General features: G+C 30.6%; 8 protein-coding genes across 15 annotated transcripts; 4 read left to right on the forward strand and 4 right to left on the reverse strand.

Moving 5' to 3' along the window:
* Nucleotides 1–34: 34 nt before the first annotated feature.
* On the forward strand, nt 35–2,649 carry Cpt2 (Carnitine palmitoyltransferase 2). Of its 3 annotated transcripts, XM_076389949.1 has the most exons (7): nt 35–61; nt 163–256; nt 320–986; nt 1,053–1,586; nt 1,642–2,128; nt 2,224–2,416; nt 2,520–2,649. In XM_076389949.1, the coding sequence occupies exons 3-7, from the start codon at nt 489–491 to the stop codon at nt 2,647–2,649; spliced, it is 1,842 nt and encodes a 613-aa protein (XP_076246064.1). In that variant the 5' UTR covers nt 35–61; nt 163–256; nt 320–488. The 3 variants fall into 3 exon arrangements, with proteins under 3 accessions (XP_076246064.1, XP_076246065.1, XP_076246066.1); XM_076389951.1 differs by lacking the exons at nt 35–61; nt 163–256 and having other exon boundaries at nt 606–732; nt 807–986; XM_076389950.1 differs by lacking the exon at nt 35–61 and having other exon boundaries at nt 239–986.
* Nucleotides 2,413–4,554, reverse strand: LOC143186340 (V-type proton ATPase 21 kDa proteolipid subunit c''). The gene is made up of 5 exons (XM_076389952.1): nt 4,300–4,554; nt 4,080–4,128; nt 3,922–4,005; nt 3,448–3,847; nt 2,413–3,372 (listed from the first exon to the last, which is right to left on the reverse strand). The coding sequence occupies exons 1-5, from the start codon at nt 4,358–4,360 to the stop codon at nt 3,340–3,342; spliced, it is 627 nt and encodes a 208-aa protein (XP_076246067.1). The 5' UTR covers nt 4,361–4,554; the 3' UTR covers nt 2,413–3,339.
* Nucleotides 4,555–4,788: 234 nt separating this feature from the next.
* LOC143185948 (uncharacterized) lies at nt 4,789–8,582 on the forward strand. Its single transcript, XM_076389282.1, has 7 exons — nt 4,789–5,050; nt 5,216–5,327; nt 5,407–7,071; nt 7,314–7,674; nt 7,740–8,029; nt 8,107–8,218; nt 8,300–8,582. Exons 1-7 carry the CDS (start codon nt 5,038–5,040, stop codon nt 8,420–8,422), a joined length of 2,676 nt encoding a protein of 891 aa, XP_076245397.1. The 5' UTR covers nt 4,789–5,037; the 3' UTR covers nt 8,423–8,582.
* A 298-nt stretch (nt 8,583–8,880) lies between these two features.
* Nucleotides 8,881–10,145, forward strand: Rpl18a (ribosomal protein L18A). Its single transcript, XM_076388451.1, has 3 exons — nt 8,881–9,010; nt 9,493–9,672; nt 9,744–10,145. Exons 1-3 carry the CDS (start codon nt 8,993–8,995, stop codon nt 10,077–10,079), a joined length of 534 nt encoding a protein of 177 aa, XP_076244566.1. The 5' UTR covers nt 8,881–8,992; the 3' UTR covers nt 10,080–10,145.
* A 471-nt stretch (nt 10,146–10,616) lies between these two features.
* On the forward strand, nt 10,617–12,463 carry LOC143185502 (F-box only protein 6). 5 transcript variants are annotated; one of them, XM_076388563.1, is made up of 5 exons: nt 10,634–10,788; nt 11,120–11,687; nt 11,770–11,916; nt 11,986–12,040; nt 12,086–12,461. In XM_076388563.1, exons 2-5 carry the CDS (start codon nt 11,133–11,135, stop codon nt 12,187–12,189), a joined length of 861 nt encoding a protein of 286 aa, XP_076244678.1. In that variant the 5' UTR covers nt 10,634–10,788; nt 11,120–11,132; the 3' UTR covers nt 12,190–12,461. The 5 variants fall into 5 exon arrangements, with proteins under 5 accessions (XP_076244679.1, XP_076244677.1, XP_076244678.1 ...); XM_076388564.1 differs by lacking the exon at nt 11,986–12,040 and having other exon boundaries at nt 10,617–10,788; nt 12,116–12,463; XM_076388562.1 differs by having other exon boundaries at nt 10,624–10,788; nt 11,127–11,687; nt 11,986–12,462.
* Nucleotides 12,464–12,515: 52 nt separating this feature from the next.
* Nucleotides 12,516–16,313, reverse strand: In (inturned planar cell polarity protein). Its single transcript, XM_076388559.1, has 11 exons — nt 16,144–16,313; nt 15,750–16,053; nt 15,406–15,678; nt 15,269–15,340; nt 14,932–15,188; nt 14,761–14,850; nt 14,346–14,688; nt 13,948–14,285; nt 13,533–13,861; nt 13,285–13,451; nt 12,516–13,207 (listed from the first exon to the last, which is right to left on the reverse strand). The coding sequence occupies exons 1-11, from the start codon at nt 16,311–16,313 to the stop codon at nt 12,728–12,730; spliced, it is 2,823 nt and encodes a 940-aa protein (XP_076244674.1). The 3' UTR covers nt 12,516–12,727.
* A 410-nt stretch (nt 16,314–16,723) lies between these two features.
* On the reverse strand, nt 16,724–19,041 carry Fzy (cell division cycle 20 protein fzy). Its single transcript, XM_076388949.1, has 7 exons — nt 18,929–19,041; nt 18,710–18,846; nt 18,524–18,618; nt 18,157–18,448; nt 17,731–18,028; nt 17,333–17,649; nt 16,724–17,241 (listed from the first exon to the last, which is right to left on the reverse strand). Exons 1-7 carry the CDS (start codon nt 19,039–19,041, stop codon nt 16,913–16,915), a joined length of 1,581 nt encoding a protein of 526 aa, XP_076245064.1. The 3' UTR covers nt 16,724–16,912.
* Nucleotides 19,042–19,784: 743 nt separating this feature from the next.
* On the reverse strand, nt 19,785–25,049 carry Xmas (RRM_XMAS2 and SAC3_GANP domain-containing protein xmas). Of its 2 annotated transcripts, XM_076389268.1 has the most exons (3): nt 21,082–25,049; nt 20,735–21,016; nt 19,785–20,660 (listed from the first exon to the last, which is right to left on the reverse strand). In XM_076389268.1, the coding sequence occupies exons 1-3, from the start codon at nt 25,047–25,049 to the stop codon at nt 20,081–20,083; spliced, it is 4,830 nt and encodes a 1,609-aa protein (XP_076245383.1). In that variant the 3' UTR covers nt 19,785–20,080. The 2 variants fall into 2 exon arrangements, with proteins under 2 accessions (XP_076245383.1, XP_076245384.1); XM_076389269.1 differs by lacking the exon at nt 19,785–20,660 and having other exon boundaries at nt 20,897–21,008; nt 21,082–25,036.
* Between the last annotated feature and the right edge of the window lie 287 nt (nt 25,050–25,336).

The following is a 25,336-nucleotide window of genomic DNA, read 5'->3' on the forward strand; positions in this document are numbered from 1 at the left end:
GTAACGTAGAAATTTATCAATTATTTTTTTTATCTTTACATCCTCTACAGTATTTTTAAATGTAAATGAGAATGTGTTGTATACGTAGATTTCATTCCAAATAATAAATATACTTTATTTTTTTATCTAATATAGTAGTATATAGTTTAACGCATTTTGTAGGGCACAATATAAGTAGAATAATAAAAAAAATCGGTTTTATACTGCCAATATGTTTTCCTTCCAAGTTAAACATAATTATTTTAAAAAGAAATTGGTAAGTATTTTCAAGCCAAATTATAAATTGTAGATAATTTTAATAGTAAATCTTACATTCTAGATTAATTGTGAACAAATGCAACTAATATTGAAAGTATCAAGGTAAACAATGTTCTACTTAATACATGTAAACAATCTTTTTTTTATCGAATAACTCTGTTTATTGTAGAAGTACAACAGCCCAAGAAAATGAAGAATATCAATATATTAAAAGAAGTAAAACTCCTACAATGCACTTCCAACCATCCTTACCTCGTTTGCCTATTCCTGAACTAAAAAACACATGCACAAGATATATAAATGCACTAAGGCCTTTGTTATCTAATGAACAACTACAGAAAACTACAGTTTATGTGAACGATTTTTTGGATAAAGATGGTGTTAATTTAAACAAAGAACTTATTGAAAAAGACCTTAAAAATTTTCATACCAGTTATATTAGCGAACCTTGGTTTGACATGTATTTAAAAGACCGTAAGCCTTTACCCATTAATTACAATCCTTTTATAGTTTTTGTACCAGAATATAATTCATCATGTAATGTGCAGCTAATAAGAGCTACAAATCTTGTTATATCATCCTTAAGATTTATGAAATCATTAAGAGAAAATGTTTTACCACCTGAAGTATACCATTTGAATTCCCAAAAATCTGATACAAAGTTGTTTCACATAATTACAAGATTATTGCCACCTCAGTATAGTTGGTATGGGGCTTATCTGTTTAAGGTAAGATATGTTTGTTTTTTATATTAGAAGAAACATTACTAAAAGACAAAATAATTGTTATTTCAGGCTTTTCCATTAGATATGTCCCAATACCATAATTTGTTTAATACAACAAGATTACCAAAAGTATATAAAGATGAAATTTATCAAGATACATCTGCACGACATGTAATTGTAATGAGAAAAGGATATATTTACTCCTTTGATGTACTAGATGAAAATGGATACATTTTTGAACCCCCAAAAATAGCAGCTTGTTTAAAATCTATTTTAGAAGATAATAGACCAGTTAATAAAAGTCCAATTGGTATATTAACTACATCAGAGCGTGATTTATGGGCTAATACAAGAATACATTTGTCACAAATTGGTAATCAAGGAGTTCTGCACAAAATAGACTCTGCTATATTACTAATGACATTGGATGATGAGCACATTGGCACCAACTATAATAAATTAGTTGGTACATACCTTCATGCAGATGGAATAAATAGGTGGTTTGACAAATCATTTTCTCTGATTGTTACACAGGATGGATATGCTGGAATAAATTTTGAACACTCATGGGGAGATGGAGTGGCTGTTTTAAGATTTTTTAATGTAAGTACTACCAAAACTTAGGAAAATGAATACTTAATAATATTTATTTTATCAGGATGTAAAAGATGATGTAACAAACAAACCAAGATTTCATCCAAGTGATATTTATCATCTCAAGGAAGTAGGAGATATTGAGATACTTGAGTTTGTTATAGATAATAAAATACAGGATATTATTGATATAGAAAAGAAAAAATATGAAAAATGGACTAGAGAACTAAGCATTGATCACATTATAGTTAACGAATTTGGTAAAGATGAGTGTAAGAAGTTTGGAGTAAGTCCTGATGCAATCATGCAATTGGCTTTCCAGTTAGCATTTTATTATCAAAAAGGTTGTGTAGTTCCTACATATGAGTCTTGTAGTACAGCTGCATTTAAACATGGACGAACAGAGACAATTAGATCTTGCACAATGGAAACAAAAACAGTTTGTGAAGCCTTATCTCAAACAAGTAGCAAACTATCAATGTCTGAATTGAAGCAATTAATAATTAAATGTAGTAAAGTTCACACTGCTCTTACTAAAGATGCTGCTATGGGTGATTATAAAGCATTATTGAATTATTTAATATTTTGTAACCAAAATCTTGTGAGAACTAAGATTAAAAATTTATTTTAAATATTCTATTTATAGGACAAGGGTTTGATAGACATTTGTTTGCATTAAAAAAGATTTGGGAAAATTCAAATTCTCCTAAACCAGCTATTTTCGAGGATCCATCATATGAATACATAAATAATAATATTTTATCTACATCTACCCTCTCAAGTCCAGCTGTATTTGCAGGTGGATTTGGACCAGTGGTACAAAATGGATACGGAATCGGGTACGATACCTTTTTATTATTTTTATAAATACCTTATCTATAATCTACTATTGTACAAAATAACTGAAACGACTCACATATAACACATCGATCTAATATTTAGATACATGATTCAAGATAACAGACTGGGAGCTGTGGTGACAAGTTATGTCCAACACTGCAGTGCTAATGAGTATATTAAATGTTTAGAACAAGCTTTTAAAGCTATTCACCAAGTATTGGCTAACAAATAATGCTATTATATATTTGCAATTGATATTTAATTACTACAATACCGTAGTTTATCAAATATATTTTATGGATAAGAATTTTTATATCTGTTGATTATGTATGCAATGATCAATTTTTATATAATACGAATTAAAAAATATTATATTATTCTGAAATGAATAAAGTATTATTTTTATGTTACGTTATGAACTAAATTTTGTAGATAATTCAGATTAGGTATATTATATTTTATACATGTGTAGCACATACAATTAAATATAACACAATGTTTCATTTGATTTTATACAATTTTGCATCGAGAAACATATGTACATAGATTAGATGCGTTCAAACAAGAGCGCTATAACACACTCGAAATACCATAAACAAGAATCACTGTTATAGTAGTAAATCTTACACTACTACAAAAGTTATTTATACACATGGTTAATATACAGAGATCATGATATCCAAAATCATAAGCTTCAATGAAAGTCTATATGTATACATATACCAAGCTTATGCTTGTTCAATACAGATGATGTACTGACCTCATACAACAAAGTATGTTCTATATTTGTTTGAACACCAAAATTATTCTATATTTTTTTTTCTATGTATATGTTTCCTTCTTTCAACAATCATGGAATGAAATGTTATAATTTCAAAAAATACTTTTACAGTTGTTCATAGTGCTGTTATTTACTCTAAGTTTATACTTTATTTCCCATTTTTACTTTAGATGTCTACAAAACAAAAATAATTGATTAATATTTAGAAGAAACAAATAAATTTGTTTATTAAATTTTTAAATCACTTACCATATAGATGCCAACAATTAGACCAAAAAGTCCAATAGCAGAACCAAAAATCTCAACTATGAGAATCTTGACGAATAAAGCAGAGTTGGCTGCATCTGCAAGAGCAGCTCCAGAACCCACAATTCCAACAGCAATTCCACAAAATAAATTGACAAGACCAACAGCTAAGCCAGCTCCAAACATCAAGTATCCAGCTAACCAGTTCTGATTACGAATTTCATCTTTTATAGCAGCTTCACTGTAACTAAATTCATCCAACATTCCAGATAAAACAATGGCAGTGATTAAGCCATAAATAGCTACAGCTTCACAAAATATTACGGAAATTAAATTTTTTGTTTTAATTCTTGGGGCTTTTACACCACCTCCAACAATTGATACTCCTGTAGTATGAATTCCTCTGAAAGAAACAATTTGTGTTAGCTTTTTATTTTTTAAATGTACCTAGATATCGTAACTATCTGTAAAACTTACAATGCAGCGCCAACTACAGATAAAGCTACTGCCAGTCCAATACCAAGAGTTGCCCACATATATGGGGATGTGTTCTCCAAAAACCTAAATACATTTTTGACAGTATATTTATATCCATATTATATGTAAAATTAAATGTATAAGAATCTTCTACTTACCATGCAATACTGACACGTTCTCCTTTCCCAGTGAATACATGATATAATACTGTAAAGTAAATGATTAAATATATAAATATAAATTGCAGAGAGATGCAAATATGAACATAGTAACAGAACTTCATGATAATCGATATTGCATTAGCTTTTTTACATTAACTGCAACAAAACTGCATTTTCATTGTAAAAAATTAAATTTCGATAAAACATAAATTAATACCTAATATTAAAATTGTAGCAGAAGCAGTAGTCGCGAAAGTAGTGCCCAAAATATATCTCATTGTGTTGTTTTAGGCTTTGTCGTTACGTACAATATTTACGACAAATGTTGAAATATAAACGAAGTAATATTTGTATCAATCTAAAACATAAGTGAGCCGAAGACACTTGTAACTTTTTAAAACCAGAACATTTCACTTGGGAATTGAAAGGGAAGCACTCACACCCGTACTTATCATGTGATGTCTAATACCATTAACCAGGTATGAGGAAGATCCACCATCTACACCTCCTGTATTTGCATATGAATTTAAAAAACCTTAGTACTACAGATCCCGCTTAGATGGCGAATATGATCTATGTTTAAAAATGGTGCAATTCAATGCGCCACAGAAGTTTCTTACGTTCACAAAACGCATGTCTCATCTTGTATACACTGATCAGTGAAATTGCTATAGTATAGCGATTGGTTAATCTCTAAAAATTTAACCTGACAAAATAGCAAGTCAAAACTAAAATAACCAATCACGCCTATATTATGTGAATTTTTTTCATTGTTGTGTTATTTTATTGTAAATATATTTCTCGAACATGTCTGCCAATCCTAATTTATCATTGAAAACAAAAAGATATTCAACAATTTAGCGGGTCTTTTACAAAAGATCATCGACCTTACCGTTTTAAGGACGAAATAATTAATAATAATTAGTAACAAAGTGTATATGTGCACATAGATGAAATGAATCGAGCAGGTAAATTAAACTCTAAATTATTTCGAATATTATTAAAACAAAAGGGTATTTACAAAACACGAACATTCATAAAATGATTAAATATACATATACGTATAGAAATTGTTTTTTAATTAATCATCTAAGAAAGTATCTTGTTTCTTGGCAATACTGTTTTATTTGTAGAAGACAGAAGCGAATCTGAAGAAGAACGAGAAAAATCCAGGAGTCCTTCTGTAGAATCCCAAAAATCTGCTAGGAGTAGATCCAAGTCAAACTCTACCAGTCCATCACCCAGGTTTAAAAATCGTATTTATCTACATAATTATTTAGCATGATTTGTTATATAACATAATCTTTAAAATCTTTATTTTTAGATCCAATGCATCATCACCTGCACATCCAAGATCACCAGCTTCTGTACATTCCAATGCAGACTTTAGAAAGTCATATTCTAGATCACCTTCGCATTCACCCTCACGAAATAGATCAGTATCACCTGGTTCAACAAAAAAACATAGATCATCCAGATCAAGTTCTAAATCTGCTGGGAGAAGAAGCACTTCAAGGTCACCTTCCAAATCTCCCACTCCAGAAGGAGACAAAAAAATTATACAAGGGGAATCGCAATCACCACACTCAGAACATTCAGCAAAATCACCATCTCGCTCAAGAAGTTCTTCCATAGCAGAATCTAGGAAGAGTTCCAATCCAGCATCTCGACAAAATTCACGATCTAGGTCTAGATCAAGATCGAATTCGGTTAAACGGAGTAACCCACCATCAAAATGTTCGTCTCCAAAAGGGAATTCCCGATCGTGTTCCAGATCTCCTTCTCCATCTGTGCATTCTAAGTCGCGTTCTCGATCGAACACTCGTTCTCCTTCTGGTTCTCCGAAAGTGCCTACTAGATCTCGTTCTCGTTCTCGTTCTCGTTCACGATCTCGTACAAGCAGTCCACGCCCAAAATCGCGGAATGGATCTAAATCTCCTGAAGATGATAAAAAAGAATCAAATTCTGTATCTTCATCACATGTTAGAAATTCTCGATCGCGTTCGAGGTCGAAATCCCCGTCATTAGATGGATCGCGAAAGAATTCGCCCAGTTCTCGGAAAAGTTCCCGTTCAAGATCACCTGCAAATTCCGTGAATGTCAAAGATAAATCAAAATCTCGATCAAGATCTCGTTCTGGGTCGAGAAAACAATCACCTACATCATCTCGAAAGGGTTCTCTCTCAAGATCACCTTCTCCAGAGCTCAAAGTTTTGTCACGCTCAAAGTCAAGGTCACCGTCAGGTTCACGTCAAGGATCGCGATCTAGATCACGTTCAAGATCTGGTTCAAGAAAATCAGTTTCAAGATCAAAATCTAGATCGGTGTCAAGATCACGAAAAGGGTCTCCGTCTCCCAATTCAAGAAAAAGCTCTCGTTCCCGATCACGATCTAGTTCGAGATCGTCTAAATCGAAATCTAGGTCTCGCTCCAGTTCCAAAGCGTCTCGTTCTAGATCACGTTCAGGATCGAGGTCGAGGTCAAGATCAAAATCACGCTCGAGGTCAAGATCACATTCAAAATCGAAATCTCGATCAAGGTCTCGTTCAGTTGCACGATCAAAATCAAGATCAAGATCACGATCACGTTCACGTTCACGTTCACGTTCAAGATCAAGATCGGGATCAGCTGTTGAGTCCAGACACTCTTCTCGATCCAAATCTCGATCTCGTTCAAGATCGAAATCTAGAAGATCAAGAAGTCGCAGTGAGGATTCTGAAGGAGCTGTTCGGAAGAGAAATAGAGTTTTATCCGATTCTGAAGAAGATAATGGAGTTAAAACTTCAAAGAAATCAAAACATGGAATATCAGATTCTGAAAATGAAGGTGATGATGAAGCCACAAAAAACAAGAAGGATACAGATGAACAAGAAGAAGAAGAAGAAGCAGAAGATAGAGAGAATAAACAGCTTGAAGACAAACAGCTCGCAGCTATTGAACAACAGGAGAATGAGGATTCTGATGATGGAATTATTGCAGATGGAGGAATGTAAGTCATTTAAATTGGAGGTTTAACAAACCACATATTTTTTATTGTAATGTTAATTTGTCTTATCTTCAATCTATGCTTATCAGGGGTGGCAGATACATGTAAGTAATATCATGCAATAGAAAATTCAAAATTGAAGTGAAAAATTGATTAAATAACAAAGCCTTTAACAGTAGAATAACAAAGAAGAAGTATTATAGTTTAAAAGAATTGTTTGCAATAATAAATACTTTGATTTTCAGGGATGATGCGTTGTCAGATTTCGATCGCATGTTGGCACGTAAGAAAGAAGAACAATCACGAAGACGTAAGAGGAAAGATATTGATATAATCAATGACAATGATGATATTATAGCTCAGCTTTTAGCTGACATGAAAACTGCATCAGAGGAGGATAGAAAATTAAATCAACAAAATAAGCCTGCGACTAACAAAATAGCTATGCTACCGAAAGTATTATCGCAACTTAAAAAACATGATCTACAACTGGCTTTTCTTGAACATAATGTATTGGCAGTATTGACAGACTGGTTAGCCCCAATGCCAGATCGATCTCTACCTTCTTTAAAAATTAGAGACAGTCTTTTAAAGCTTTTGTGGGAAGTAAGTTTATACTTTAGTCATTTAAACATTTATGTATTAAAAAAATAATATAATTCACATTTCAGTTTCCACGAATTGATCAGTCGTCCTTGAAACAATCTGGTATTGGTAAAGCTGTAATGTATCTTTATAAACATCCCAAAGAAACTAAAGAAAACAAAGAGCGTGCAGGGAAATTAATAAATGAATGGGCACGTCCTATATTCAATTTATCCGCTGACTTTAAAGCATTATCAAAAGAAGAAAGAATGCAAAGAGACTTAGAGCAAACTCCTCAGAAACGAAGAAAAATTGAGGATGGTAGTTCTTCTCAAAAGTCACAGGATATTAACAAAGCTTTGAAGGGAGATGCTAAGTACTTATTTGTTAAATATATATCTTTCATACAAAGTCAAATTAATATCTGATTACTAAGGAATATATTTTGTTTAGACCACTAAGGCCTGGAGATCCTGGTTGGGTTGGACGAGCTAGAGTTCCCAGACCTTCCAATAAAGACTATGTTATAAGACCAGATTGGAAATCTGATATTGATATTAGTAGGGTAAATATTATGTTTGTTCTCGTATATGTATAGTTAATATAAAAACAATAGTTTGAAATTATTATTGTGATATTTTAACAGAGTACTAAGAAACAAATGAACAGATTTGAAAGGCATATGAAGAATTATATAGATACTAAAAGGATAAAAGCAACTAGGAGAGCTGTGGATATATCTATTGAAGGACGCAAAATGTCTTTGTAGTAACAATGTTTTTCAATTCATGTATTAAAAGTATTGTGTCAGATTTGCAAAAACTGTGTAACTATATACAAAAATTGATAATTTCCTTATATTGAATTGTACAAGCGAAAATTGTAACAATGACTGTGAACAATAAAAGTTCGATTAAATCTTGAATAAACATTTTTGTATAATTTTATTCTTTGCCAATTTAGGTCGATAATATATTTTTACTCGAAAAATTTAGTACAGTTCTTGTTTATTGGCTCCTTGATTATATCAGAAAATTAGAATTTCGATAATTTTTTACGCGAGAATATCTTCATATGCATAAGTAACTTGAGGTAAATGCATAAATTTAAATAAATTACAATTAAATTGAATGTGTCGGTAAAGTTGAATGACAAATAAATAAGAAAAAATGTTAAGCATTTATAATAGTTTAAGACTATTTTTTATTACTTATTAAATTCTTCTTAGGCATTCTACATATCAATGTAACATCGTTTGAAAATGGTGGCTTCATTTCCGACTTGTTCGAACGTAGCGTGATCTTTTTCCGGTTTAACGTGGTACAACAGATACAGCACAATGAAAGCGAAGGGAGAAGTAAGTAAATATTTAAACTTTGATTTACAAAATCATAAAATTACCTGTTAAATAAGATACTTTTTACTGATTTTAATTTGTTACAGTCGGAAAATTTATCCGAAATAATTGTAATAGGGCTAAACAGGATGTTAATGTTAACATAACCTAAACCAGTATGACCGCTAACACATGTTTAAACCATATTTTGAACTATATTTATTTCTAATTATACTCAAATAAATGCAGACTCAATAAAAGATAAATATATGTTTAAGTAAATTTTTATCTGTATTTTTGTTAACAGTATTTTGCTATCGTAAAGTTTATTTTACCAATTCCGATACGTCAAATTTTGTCACGTGTAATACATAATTTGTAATATATATTCATTTCAAATAAAATAAAATAAAAATTGTAATAGAGGAAGTATATAAAAGAGCATTGTTCTAAATGTAAAGTACATGTCCCTATCTTTAAATTCAAATGTTGTTATTTTATAGTTGAAGGAGTTTGAGGTGATCGGTCGTAAACTACCGACCGAAAAAGAAAAAACCACACCTTTGTATAAGATGAGAATATTTGCACCCGATGCTATTGTGGCAAAATCGAGGTTTTGGTATTTCTTACGTCAGCTGAAAAAGTTCAAAAAATCTACTGGAGAAATTGTATCTCTCAAACAGGTAATTATTAAGGGCTTAAATATTGGAGAAAACATTTAAAAAATATCTCAAATATAATGCATTATTTTCAGATCCCAGAAAAAACTCCAGTAAAAATAAAGAATTTTGGAATTTGGTTGAGATATGACTCAAGATCAGGAACCCACAACATGTACAGAGAATATAGAGATCTCTCTGTTAGTGGAGCTGTAACACAGTGTTACAGAGATATGGGAGCTCGTCATCGTGCTCGTGCTCATTCTATTCAAATTATCAAAGTTGAAGTTGTGAAAGCAGCAAATTGTAGAAGACCTCAAGTCAAACAATTCCACGATTCTAAAATCAAGTTTCCATTACCAAAACGCATTCATCACAGAAATCGTATGCCACTCTTTAGCGTTCGAAAGCCTCGTACATATTTCCTTTAAGAGTTCTGTATATTGATACTAAATACACTGCTCTAACAGAAATAAAGGAACATTTGTTCTAACACATTTCATTTTTTTTGTATTTTTCCCATATCCTTAGTTTTTATATATAATAAATTGTTAGAATGACAACTATATATTAACCCTTTGCGGACGAGTGCCGCATATATGCGTTTTACGCAATCATCAAATTGGCCGAAGAACTCATATATGCGTTTGGCGAAAACAGTTGATAGAGCCGAGAAACGCATATGTGTCCCACCTAAATGCATGTCGATGGCCGAGGAACTCAACATGCGTTCCGCGAAAACAACTGATAGAGCCTTTTTATTTTTTTTATTTATCCTGTGGAAAATCTATGTATATACATATAATATGTCCAGAATTTGAGTTGGAGTGCTATGAACGAAAACCGCGGTTAAGCAGAAATATGCGCTGGCAATTTTAAATGACTATCGTGGCAGGAGCTCGGCACCACGGTACGGTTCACTTCGAACCGTCCCGTCCGCAAAGGGTTAAGCAAAAAAATTTATTTTATTTGATGTACAAAAATATTTGACATTTTGTAACATGTAAAAATATTATTCAGAGCATTACTGCATTACGCATATATATACCACTACACCGTGGTACATGACGCATTTGTCATACCTATTCAGAAATCAAGTGTAACAATCTGACAGCATTTAGTTAATATAAAACCGATAAGGTATATATTATACAACGTCAATTTTTTTCATTTTTGCAATCATTATTATAAGTTTCAAATGAAAATAACATTGGCCAAAAAGATAAAATGTAACATAAAATTAGAATTTATGACAGTATGTTTGAATTCCGCGTTTTGCGAAAGGTTATGTAGTTGACTCACTTTTAAAAATATGTACATATATATAGAATCTAACTACATAATTACTAATAATCGTAAATATGTGATAAATATTTTGGTAATTACATCTGTGAATAAGAAACGAACAATATTTTATGTAAACTACATGATTTTTACGTCATTTGCCAAATCTGTCTAATCTCCTTTGCAGTTTGTAGGTAAAAATGGGAGAATTTTACAACAGTACGGTGAACTCATGTGCAAAATTTGATAAAAAAGAAAACAATGGACTGATTTTATGTAATACGTATCTACCTGAGGAACTACTAGCGGAGATATTTTGTTACGTTACTGATAAGTCTCTATTAAATTGTCAATTAGTGTGTAAACGTTGGAAAAACTTAATTCAAAGTTACGTTTGGCGTAAAAAAGCAGAAATTACATTTGGCCGATTATTTTTATGGGACCAAGATGTGCCTTGGCACGAGTATTACTTAATCTCCAAAAAAAAGCCTTTTGAAAGAAACTTAGTCAAAAACCATTCTGGTGAAGAGGGGGTAGAAAAATATTGGGATTCTATTGACGAAGGTGGTATTCCATGGAAAGTGGAAAATCCTCCAATAGGAGTTCCACCTTTACCAAGTGATGAACCATTGTTTAATGGAAAACAATTCTGTTTTGTTACTTCCTATCTTCTTTGTCCCAAAGTACAAACAATTAACTTGAAAACTGAGGGACTATCACCATACATTTTGGATCATTTTCAACCTCCAATTGTGGTATTGTAAAAAGTTCAACAAAAGTTATTTATAATCTATTTATCTAATAAATATTTTTCAAGTAATATTTACATTTATATAGGTAAGTGAATGGTACAGTTGCAGATGGGATTGTCCAGCTACCTATGAATGTAAAGTCCAATTGATAGGTCAAGATAATAAAATCTTAGATTCATTTGAATTTTTTAATGGTAGTGAAGAAAATGAAAAACGACATACATGGCTCAAGGTATGATAAAAAATGATTTCAAATTTATAAGGTAAAGTCTAATCAATCTAATCAAATTATTCTAAACAGGTAACACATGAGTTCATAAATTATGGACCTGGACTTACCAAAATATTATTTTATCATGGTGGCGTGGATGGATTATTTTGGGCAGGACATTATGGCAGTAATGGTGGCGTGGATGGATTATTTTGGGCAGGACATTATGGCAGTAAAATGGCAGGAGCATGTGTTTATGTGAAATTTCCTACTGCAAGGCATACAGACAGCTAGGAGAATTATATGCTATCAAATAAAGATTAATAAAGATTAATAAACACCATTGATATAAGGTAAGTATATTATTAAAAGAAACTACATTCAATTTTAATTGAAAATTATTCAAAATACGTACTTTGTAAAGATAGTTAAGGAAATATCTTCAAAAAATAATGAATTTCAAATTACATAATTTGAATTTATACTTAAAAGAATGAACTTAAAATGAATTAATACTTAAAGTTTAAATATTATCTATTGTAATAAAACTACAGGCTTATATTACAACAAATATTTCTTAAATTGTATATAGAAATTAAAAATTGATGTAAATAGAAATGTAAATTGCAATCAAAATAGCTTTATAGTGTATGTGATAAATAACATTTTGTATGTGTTTGTATAAGTGAAATATTTAATAGATTATTTCATATTTAATGAATAGTATACGTTGGAAAATAAGAAAATATATGTATATTTGAAAAATATAAAAAATGTTAAAATAAATTTATCTTGTTCTCAGTCTGCATACATATAGTTATTAAGTTCATATTTATGTGTGCAGTGAATGCAGTTTGAATGCTATTTCAATTAAATTTTGTGGTGCAGAATCTTGATAACATACATACAATTCTTTTGGATGAGGAGTTGTATATAATCTCCCAACAACCCAGTAAGTTACATTTTCCCACTCAAACAGAACACCATGTTCTTTAATAGCAATTAAACTCTTATTAATCACAGTTTTGTCCATATCAGAATTTAACATTTTTTTGAATCTTACTGTATTATTTAATAGTCTGTGTATAACATGAACACATTTGTTAAAATTTACTAAAATATTATGATTTTTTGTTACACTTTCTACTGGTTTGGAAGACAGAAGTATTCCTTCAACTGTATCTAAATGGACATAATGATATAAATAATTCTTATCTCCTGTAGTCAATATTTTTGGTGTTAAATATTCGGCTTGGTTTAATAAATTTTCTCTTATATTAGATATGTCCATATTTAAAAGTCTACAATCATTCTGTAATAATATATTCTATATGTTATTTAATGAAATCAAATATTTTATAGAATAATATTTGGAAGTATGTACTCTACCTTATACGTATCAATATCAGAATCACTCTCATCAGAATATCTCGAGCCGCTAGAAATTTTTTCCCTTGTAGCTCGTCTTCCTAATATAGGCATTGCTTCGTCACTTATTTCACTAATTCCACCTGTCCCTTGACTTAATGAATCTTCTGATGTGTGTAAAGAATACACTAAAAAATAATAATAATGATTATTATTATTATATTATAAATTGGAATAAAAAGAAAAAAGAAGGTAATGATTTTATTTACCAGACCCTAAAATCATAGGACTCTCTTCTGTATTACGTTTTTTCAGTATAGAAGGTATCTCCTGAACTTTTTTATTTGTAGTTGAAGTGTGAGATGATTTAACAGGTGAACTCTGCACATCAGTTGATTTTATGAAACCTAGAAGATTTTCTGTAATGCTTGTTGATGATTTTACAGATGTATAATCTTCATATGTTAGTACTTCTGGTCTAGTATTAGATGTAATCCATTTAGCTGCTAGTGTTGTTACTCCTATTTTTTGTATATGTTTTAGAGTTTCTTGAGCTTCTTCTACATAAAATATGTCAGGACCAATAGTCTCATTATATCTGTGACAATGCAAACCACAAATCTTATACAAATGTGATCAAAACAACAGTCTACGTGTATTAAAAAAAAGAATTGGTATTATTACTTTGCAGTACATCCACCAGATTCCAAAAGAACTGCTAATAAATCATGTCCATATCCAACAATTAACAAAAACCATTTTCCATTAGGAACCAATGGTAGAGTGTTTTTATTATTTTCTATATTTCCATGATTGCATGAAGAGGGATAAACTTTCTTCCAAATAACAATGGTTTTTACAGATTCATTAGTTATTAAGTTCAAAAGGCAATTGTGTCTTAGGTAAGAGTCAATTTCGATCAAGTCAGTAGAAGTTAAATGAGATCCAAGAAGGTAATTTTTATGATAAATACAACTGCCTAGAATTGTATATAGCCTTTGGCAATCCATAGGATCCTCATTCTAAGAAAATTAGCGTTATATGATTAACTTTTTTTGTTTAATTTACTTCATAATACATACCCAATCTCTGTAATCCATGGCTTCCATTTCGCTTAAAGCAGCGTCGATTTGAATTTGTGCATCTCTAGACAATTCTACGAAATTTGCAACTGAAAAAGCACTCCTAAATTTGTAGCTTTCCATACTTTCAATATCATTAACAGCTTGCATACATTGATCAGTCAGTCCAATGTTATTTGCATAAGTTTTTATATCTAGTAGTCGTTGAAAGATTAATATGAAAAAATGGTCTAATGAGGAATGATTTTCTTGAGATGTGAAACATTTCGTCAATGACTTATGTGTGAATTCCAAAGTCCTTACTACATCATTTGAAAAATTAACTGCTTCTTCAAGACTACAACTATTGTAATTAAAATATATTTAATACACATAATACTCTATTATGTAACATAAATGTGTACTTAATACTTACCATTTTTTTGGTAATGCTATTAAAAGCAATTCTTCATCGCGAGGTGTATACACTACATGAACTTCTTCTTCCGCTGCCTTTATAGCAGTACTATAAAAGTTATACTATGAAATATGATTGTGCATGTATTAAAAAATTACACTGACAAGATGTGCGAATATTCCATAATACCTCGTAGGCTGCAAACCCGTAATGCCAGGTAATAAGTGATTAAGAGTTATAAAAGCACCTCTTACTGTGCATAAAATAGAGTTAATATTTTTGCTCTCTGAACGTGGAAATGTATAAAGCACACCTTGTAATTCTGATCCCATTTCTGAAAGCTCTGTAGTTCGTAAATATAGTACACCAAGTGGATAATTTACTATTAACTCCATTATATCTTTACTTTCTTCCTTGTTCATTAATCTTTGTACTAATGTAGATTGCTGTTAATGAAAACAATACATTATTCATAAAATTGGAAAACTATATTATGCTGTAATATATTATAAGACATATTAATTACCTTAGGACCATTTAAACCAGATAGTTTTGTTGTGACATCAATGCCTGCAACTCTTTGTAGTTCTAGTGTTACCTGATAAAACCATAAAAAATTACTATCATAGAGTATTTTATAATTTTTATACATTCAAGACTTACATTTGTTGCTCCAGTTATCTCAGATAATATCTGATCTAAATTTTGGTATGTAACATTATTTGAATTTATACTTCGTAACCAATCTCCAATTTTAATATTTTTATTTTTTATTGCTTCTCCATCAGGTATAAACCCAGCAACCATAACTCGTGTTTTATCTGAAAAAACTCCTGGGGTAATTCCAAAATATGCTTCACATAATGTAGCTCTCCTTCCTAATTTATGTCTTCTATTAGGATCAATCCATAGTGTAACTTCTCGAATTTCTCCAGCCTAAAACATTCATATGTCATGGAAAATATACACTGTTGTTACAAGTAATTATAAAAAACAGAAAGACATACCTGAAAGTCCCTAAATGTTACTTCCTTAGTTATATTCCCTTCTTTGCTCAGGTTTCCTGTGTTACTTGATGTGATATTAGAATTAGTTTTTTTATTTCTTGTACCCCAACGTTTGCTTTCCTTCCGCCTTATAAGTCTCATAAGCTTGCCAGCTCTTGTACTGCGACGTCTTGTCAACTCTGGCTGAGAATCTTGTTGTGTTTCACTAAATGAAGATTGATTATCAGATATGCTCTCTGCCACAGATTCTATATAAAATAATTCTCCAGTAGATGTAATTTCTGATTCCCATTCTGCAGTAGAACTGTAATAATATAAAATACATAACAAAAATCAAAGTGTTCCATGTAAATATTTATATGGAATATATAAATATTATTAAACTTTCAAGTACCTATCTGTGTCTGAGTAATAGGATCCAGTACTTGATCCACTATCACTTGCCCACCAATCATGTTCATCATCATCTTTTATATTATGTATCATATTATCTGTAGGAGAAATTTGGTCGTTATGTTTACATTGCGATTTTAATAATACATTTTTAGTACTTGATTCATCCATTCCGTTTTAGGAAAATTATGCCTGTTTGTGATTATAATATGTCATACAATGTGATTACTTATATTTCGTAAAACAACAAAATATTTAACAATTATAATATATTTTATTGAAATTCGAGTGCTTACTTCATTTCATTTTTGTAAGAAAAGGTTGGGTTAAGGAATTATTACCTGAAGACCTGAATGCATGAGTAGGAAGAGTGGGGGTTTAAATATACCTTTCACCTTGATCAACCTTGAGACAGTTGAAGAATATGTAGTAGAATTCAAGTACAATAAACTTGAAATAAGAATATTAACTTATATGGCATTTTCATATGGAATGAAGCAGGATTTTGTAAATAATTTAAACGCAATTAAAATGAATTTCTAGTTTATTTCATTCAAACACACAATTGTTTTTATAAAAATAGTATTCACTGAATTCTTCATTATTCATTAAAAACAATATTAGCTTTCGTGAAAATAACTCAATACTTCCAGGTATCAAGAAATCTAAATTTGCTTTAATTCTATACATAAGCTATCGTTCATACATAAAAAATACATTTATTTCGTATAAAAAATATAAATTTTATTTCGACTATTAACATAAGCATATTATCGAATAGATTGTTTAAGTCTAGAGGCGACAGATTTTATTTCGCTTGGTTCCTTCTTTTTAAGTGGATCAGGCTGGAAACATTTCCATAATCTTAATGTCTCGTCAGCTCCTGCGCTAAGCACTGTAGTGCCATCCGGAGACATTGCTAAATGCAAGACACGACTTGTATGTCCTGTCAACTCTGCAACCTTCGTCATTGCTGGATATTTCCAAATTGTTAATTGATTTTGGGCATATCCATGGCCAGACACAATTTCCTTGTATGTTGTAGACCAAAGTAAAGAGCATACTTGCGACTTCGTATCTACTGTATTGAGACAAGCACCTGTTGTTGCATAAATAATTATTAAACAATAGCAATTTTAATATTAAATGAATATATGTGTGCACGTATACTTATTAACGTTTGTATTTACCCGTATTGCAATTCCAAAATCGAATCGTTCTATCAGCAGTACCACCTCCACTGGCAAGGATATTATTTTGCCAAGGACACCATGCAAGTGCTTTTACAGCAGCTTGGTGTTGATTTAATGAATAAATTGGTTGCGTATGTGTATGATTTTGTCCAGAAATTGACGGCCATATTTGAAGCATGTTATCATTACCACCACTTGCTAAGTATTTTCCATCAGGCGACCACTTTAGACCACACACTTCTTGGGCATGTGCATTTATTGTTGATATTAGGTGGTCCCTTTGTCTAACATCATGGTGCACTATTTGTCCTGCTCTAAAAGAACAACCAAAACCAATGTATTAAAATTGTTTCATGAATGTATGTTAGATTTACAATTGCTATCAAATCTTGTACCTGCAACCACTCGTCAATACATGTGAATTCCAAGAAAGAGAACCTACTCTAGCTGCATGACCATTCATTACACGTACTCTTTTTGTTTGACTACAGTCCCATAATTCTGTGTTTCCTACTGTTGTGCCTACAGCTAAATATGGACCTTCCTGAATCCAAGAAACAGAACACACATAATCATTACTTTCTAATTCAAATAATTGTTCTATAGTTCCACTTGCTGCATTCCACAGATATACATTTGCACCTAATGCTACAGCCAATATGTTACTTTCTGACCAGTCAATCAGGTTCAAATCTGAAACAAGATTATAATTTTCGTAAAAAAGTTAAAATATCTTTTCTAGTAGAAGCTAGATCATTACTGAATAAAATATTTAAATATTCTTATATGTAAATGAATTTTAGGCATGTGAAAAGTCTTACAATAATCATCAACAATCTCTGGAGCATCCAATATTCTGTCTGGAGTTTGCGGTATGTATCTTGTGGATGCTTTGATGCTTGCTGGTGTTTTACTTTGGCTATATACAACTCGTAAAGGATTTTGATAACCTTCTGGAGGAGCTGGTGCTTTGTTTTGATAAGATAGAACTCTCATATTATTAATATCACCACCATGTAAATTTTCTCCCATAAGACGTTGCATTTCCCTCTTGGAAGGACTTGCATTGTCTGCTTTCTCTTCATCTTTCTCCGTATTAGTTTGTTGTTGAATCTGAAAAACATTTTACATTTAGTATATGTACATGCTAACAATCTATTATAAAATAGATATAAGAAAATATTGTACCTTATAGTAACCCAGATCAAAATTGGTAGTAGACCTTGAAGGAATAAATCTATCACCACCACTAGGTGTTTTAGCAGGTGTAGATGAAGCACGGCCTAATTACATATAATTAAAAAAGATTACAAAATTGCCACCAATTAAAAATATTTCTTATAAGTTTACGAGATAATAAAAACAGTATCATACTCGGTGATTTCCTAGAGCCTTTAGAAGGAGTTTTTTTCGTTCGAGTATCGCTTTTCTTCGTCGGTGTTTTTCCTGTAGTAGTATTTGCAAAAGATCCGTTTGTAATTTTTCGTGAGGAATTAATACTATGATTAACGCTATTGAGACAAATAAATAAATGTTAAGGATGCCTAATTTCAATTTTGCTAAAAAGGAAATCGTACAATTATTTGGTTATACCTAGAATTTGATGTTTCCAAACACTTTTTTTGCCAACGTGGAAGCGGTCCTTTAATATTTTCATCCATACGAGTTAAATTATTTATTTCTTTCATGTATTTTAAATGAGACATTATTAAGACAGGCAATTTAGAAATTAACGATGGCTATCCAATTTGAAAAATACAAGATATCAGTTAAATTAAATCGAAAACAGAAACGAGAGAGCTATATGATACTATTGCATTTCGACAAATTAAACTGACTTATGTTTGCTTCAAATCGGTTAGATAATAATTTTCACTGTCGATAGAAGGATAGAACGTCAGAGATTACAATTATGTTAAAATATTATAATACATCACTCAAAAATATCAAACGGTTTCTTTAGTAATGTCAGTACGTGCTACGAACTAGTTCGAACGAATTAGATACTCGGCATTTAAAAAGTTCGTTACATTACAATTTGAAGATACTCGTTCAACAGTTTTTCTATAGAGGTCGCTATAGGAGTAAAGGCATATTCTCAAATTTAATGGCATGAGCAATGTTAATGATTTACACATGTTTTTAAATAATTTTATGAATAATACAATTGACTAGTTGAATAATTAATTCATTTGTTTAATATTCTATGTAAAAGATATATAATTCTTTTTAACAATATTATTTGTATAATTATGTATTTATAGTTTTAGAATCAAGTATACCCATGCATTTAAAAAGAAGTGCATCCAAACTAATATTTGCTAGGAAATTTAAATTCAATTATCGTAGAAAATTAGTGTAGTATATGATATAGCTTACAGATCCTGTAATAAAGTACATCTTAATTCCTAAGAATACAGGTAAGTATTAAAATAATACAATATTTCTACTCGTTTATAAACGTGTATGTATTCTAACATTAATACATTTTTTGAAAACTTTATGTACAAAACGTTACACAATTCTTGTATTTGAAACAGAGTGTATATATTTCCTAGTGTTTTAATTAAATATTATATTCCGCAATCCTATACTGTACATCATACTGAAGAACGTAGAAAGTTATTTACGTATGTTATTTGCGTCAAATTTCTTATTTTTTAAGAAATACTGTAAAACACAATAGTTCATGAGGCACTGTAAACAGTTAACATGGGAAGCGGTAAACATTGTATTTAGATACTATTAAGTAGATTCAACTTTACAAAATAAAGCGTCTTTTAGTCTTTGTTCAAATAAAAGACTTTGTTGTTGGTGAGCTTTTAAACGATCTTCAATTTCTTTTGTCATACAATGCACATCCATTACTTGTTTTCGACTGTTCTCGCAAAATGCCGCCAGTGGTTCACATTCAAAATCGTCTTCTTGGAGTTTATGTAATTTTCTTTTTTTCAGAAGTGGTTCAGTAATATTCTTTCTTTTTTCGTTTTCCTTTTCATTTTCTTGAATATTTACTTTCCCCGTTACGATTTTATACTCGGTTAACAAACTTGATTTCAACCACCATGGTAAAGTTCGAAAATGTTTTATATGATTCTTATTATAAATTACTTTTAAGTCTTTGTCCATAAGATGTATCTTCTTCTTAACTATATATAATAAAATATCGATAAAGTTTGATACAGTAGAGATGCCAGCAGTAAAAAATAAATTGCTTAATATGTTACAGGATAATTCATTACTGATAGAATCAAATAGTGCTTCTTGACAATAACTTAATATGCACTGATGAAGTGTAACATGGTCGTTTATTGGCCATGTGTATCTAAAGTAAAAAGAAAAAATTTAGTTTGACTTCTTGCCAAACACTATTAAAAGAAAACTTCTGACATTACTTACTTCCACTGGGGCAGTTTAAAACTGAACATTACTTTTTCCACTTTTACTTTGTAATCTTCTTTCTTCCACGTATCATCAAAATATTCATAGCTACATGGCATCATATACTGATTTCGGATAAATTTTTTGAATTCAGGAGCAAATTTTGTGTACATGAAAGTTTCTGGGTCCAATATTATATCTACTAGGTGAGTGACTGCCTCGTTATGTAGGTCTATTATGAATTTGGGTTCTTTTAAAGCATAAGATAGTTTTTCATTGAAACAAGCATCATCTAGGATCCTGTAAAAATATTGAACAAGTAAATTTCAATTTAAATGAGCAAAATATTTCCTTAGCTGACTTACCTCAACCACAATTCTTCTGTTAAACAAATATCATAAATTTTTTGTAAACAATCCATCTGTAATGGATTTTGAGCTGGTTTATTTATGGACAACCAAAGTAGTGCACTTTGTATTAAATTTAACATTGCCTCTTGTGTTAAACACTTTTCATGCATAATGGTATATGCTGACAAGTATCCAGATTTCAACATTTTTTCTAAGGTAGCAGTAACTTCTTTGTCTTGGATTTCACATTTCACATCACCTAAGACAATTAATACTAGAGGAATTGGCATAAGCCTATCTTTTGATAAAATAGTTTTAGTTAAACGTTTTATGATAATTTTACTTTCTTCAGAAGTAGTTGTTATAAACAGAAAAGCATCTGATCCCAATAAATTATGCTCACTAATTAAACCTTCAAAATGTCTTATGCAAATATGTAATGTTTCAATTTCGTTTGGTTGGTACAATTTTATAATTGGCTCTATAGTATAATCATTAGGACACAAATATTGATTAACTACTTTCTTGTGATGCCACAAAACGAGTTTATTATGTAAATCTGGCCACGAAATAACTAACTTCCAATAGTAATTAGATTCCATATTGGTTTCTAAAAATTTTAAATTTTCTTTGATACCAATGTAAATTATAATTTCAATTGGTGCTAAGGAATCAATATAAGATTTAGTAGTTTCCAACATATTTTGTCTCTTGCACATATTCTGAATAACTAAATCTTGTTCTTTAGTATACAATAATTTTGCACATTGTTTACTGGAATATTTTTGCAACCATACTGGCGTACCATCCAGTACTTTCCTTTGTTGTCTTTTTTTCAATACATTTGACTTCCATATATTGAAATATTTTATAATTATTCTATTTTTTATTTTCAATGATATTTCATATAATTTTTGTGTATTAAAAATTTCTTCTTTTAAAATATTATCACATATTTCATAAGTAATTTCATTTAAAATCTCATCATTAATATCTTTACTTAATGCGTTGTAAATATTTATTGTACTAATTTCTTCTTTTACTATGTCTGAGCAACATGTTTCTATAACTTCAACCTCTAAAGCATTCAAAATGCATTCTGCAGTCTCATTAATCTGCTCCATTCGTTTAGTATGTTCTTGTTCATCCGATTTTAACTTTTCAGTATCTATTTTCTTTATGGATTGCTTTTTTGTTTGCCCAGGAAAAGCAGAGGAATCTTGAGTCTCTCTCAGTTTACTGTCAGTTATAAAAGTCATAGCATTTGAAATATTTGATGATTGTGAAATAGATTGTGTATTTGAAGATCTACTGGAAAATATTGTAGAAGGTGTAAGGTTTCTCTGAAATATATTTCCCTGAGCTGATCCAGAAAATATACTTTTATTTACTGCTGTTGCAAATGGTGAAACAGTATCATTTTTTGATACTAAATCAAATGATTTAGAAAACACATTAGAAGCTTTCAAATTTGTTGTCGTAATAAATGCACTTCCTAAAGCAGAAGGTTCATTGTTTTTCATCACATTTGATGTACTGATTTGTTTTTGTGTGAAGCTAAATGGTTTTGGTTCTTTTTCTGCTTCTGTTTTCAATTTTAATGACTTGTTAACATTTGTTTGAGCTCCACTGATTGTTGTTTGAGGCTTAAGGATAAAGGGAACACTAGTATCAGTTTTTGCAGTTGTAGTAATTGATTTAAATATATTCGTATCATCAGTAATAATTGCAGTTTCATTCTTATTTTGACTCTTCTTAGAAACTGATATTGATTCCTTAATTTCCATTGTATCTTCATCTTTAAACTCATACAGATCAGTTGATACAAAAGTGATAGTTTTACTTTGATCTTCTGCATTAATAGAGCTAGGTAACAAATAACCATGTGAATCAAAGCTATTATGTGGCTTATGATATTTATAAGTCTTTTCTGGCATCCTTCCTCCTGCTATACACTCTCCAATTGATAATCGCTGCATAGTTCTCTTAGACTCTATTAAATTACAAGCTCTATTCTGCTTTATATTTAACATAGGTAGAGTAAAGTTTTGACGATTTAGTAATACATGTAACTCATCTTTGGAGACACTTAATCCTACTTGTTCACAAAAGTAAATAGCTTCAGCTTCATCCTCAAAACCTAAAATATCAATTAATTCATATAATGGATATGCTGTTGATGCAGTTCTGCAATAGGCTTTTACCATTACTGACAAGGCTTTTAATCTTACTTGATTGAAATATCTAAGTAAAATACAAGCATTTAAGTATGTGGTTTTATGAACAAGTTTAAAAAATTTGTAATAATTATTTGACTCAAGGGCAGAATATACTTCCAAAGCAAATTGAACTTCTGGTGATTTTTGTATACTTTTTGGCAGTCTTTGTAAGTCCCACATAAAATTGCCATTATTCAAATTCAATAAAATAATGTATGCTCGAAATTCAGGCTCATTTTTACAGTTGATTCCCTTTACTCTCAAATCATGATACATATACTTTAATGACTGTAGACACTTAGTTAAATTATCAGAATTTATTTTTTTATCAAAAACAGATGCTTCTTCTGCACAAAGTCTTTCAGAACATACTATATGAAATCTAGCACACTGTTCAACTAATTCAACACTATCTGTACAACATAATTCTTGCTGTGTTATATCCTTTCGAATTCCTCTTGTTCTATCCCATAAGAAGTGGTACCATTCACCCAAATTTGTTCCTTGTTGATCACAAAGATTTGCTATTTCATGAAGTAAATAACTCATAGTCATTTTTAAAGATGTTACTGGTCTCAATTCGTGAGCCATTGGCTCTTCCTGATCAGCCGAAGATCTAGAATACTGTTTAACTGCTATTGCATGATTTATCCCATATTCATTACTTTCAAGTTGTTCATACAATGCAACTTGTCTTTTTGACTCACGCATTAAACGTTCTTTTTCAGGACACATGTCAGGACATGTGCCAATCATAACTTTAGCTGCTGCTAATGTATGTGACTTAACTTGTTTCATTCTCATGAGTCTATCTCTTGCTTCTAATACCTTGTATTTATCTTCAGAAGTATATGCAGGTTGACAAATTATGTTTTGTAATTCCTCAAGGGTAGCATTTGGTAAAAGATCTGATATTTGATTATCAGGTTTAATCTTATCAGGTTTTACAGATGATTTTTCTATTCTTTTTGTACTTTTTGGTTGTATAATTTTGTTTCTTTTAAGCATAGTCCCATCCAAATTGTCTCTATAATTACTGTGCAAATTATATTCTAAATTCATCATAGCATCTAATTCTGATTTAATCTCCTTGTCAGATGATTTTAAAAAGTTAGATACAATATTTTTTTGCATATCTTTCTTTTTAGTAGGAGATTTTAGTGATGCACATGACTTAGTCCATTCTACATTAAACTTTTCTCCTAAGTATTCGCCACTTTTATTATAAGCTACATTTGCTTCCTCTTTAGTGGCGTATGTTACTGTAATTATTTGTTTCCTAGGACGAATAGCTATTTTTAATAGATTGCCAAAAAGCATAAAATATTCTTTTGCAGCTACCTTTGAAAGTAACAATTGAGGTACATTTGAACATGTTATTGAATTTTCTGGTTTGATCTTCGTAACTTGTGATCTAGAATTTTTCTTTAACTGCTCAAACATCGCGGTATCTTTAAGCGCTTGTACGAATACGTTAACTGCTGGTTTATAAGTATTTCTCAATATTTTCGGTTTGTATTGTTTTTCGCAAATATTCGATTGAGACGTGATTATGTTATGAATATTTGGTTGTGATACTGCTGTTGGTGCAGTGAATGTAAATAAATTCTTACAAATTGATGCATCCGTTACTTGTTCCAAAATAACCTCCGAGTTAATAGTCTTAGGAGGATTAAGTATATTCGGTTCGGAAAATATAAACGTCTTTGAAGTTATGTTTTCCATTGGGATTGTATCTGCCTGTGTAGATTCTTCGCATTCCATTTTTTTGGCTTACTTATCTAGGCTTTTATTCAAACGCTAACTGAAACGTCATATAGGTACTACCCAATGTTTTTTAACTCTTTAGACCTAGCATTACCTTTCCATCCAGAAAGTACAGGTATAGGTAGGTTTGTACATATAGTTATTTACACTAATTGCATACATATGGGTAGGTACTATATGAATGAAATTCATAAGAACAGTATCGTTTAATAGTCAGTTTTTTAAATGTACAAACGCATAATATACAAATAAAGGAATACTAATAAAAATATTGAAAAAACATA

Source organism: Calliopsis andreniformis, chromosome 12 (assembly GCF_051401765.1).
Source record: "Calliopsis andreniformis isolate RMS-2024a chromosome 12, iyCalAndr_principal, whole genome shotgun sequence".
Lineage (NCBI taxonomy): Eukaryota > Metazoa > Arthropoda > Insecta > Hymenoptera > Andrenidae > Calliopsis > Calliopsis andreniformis.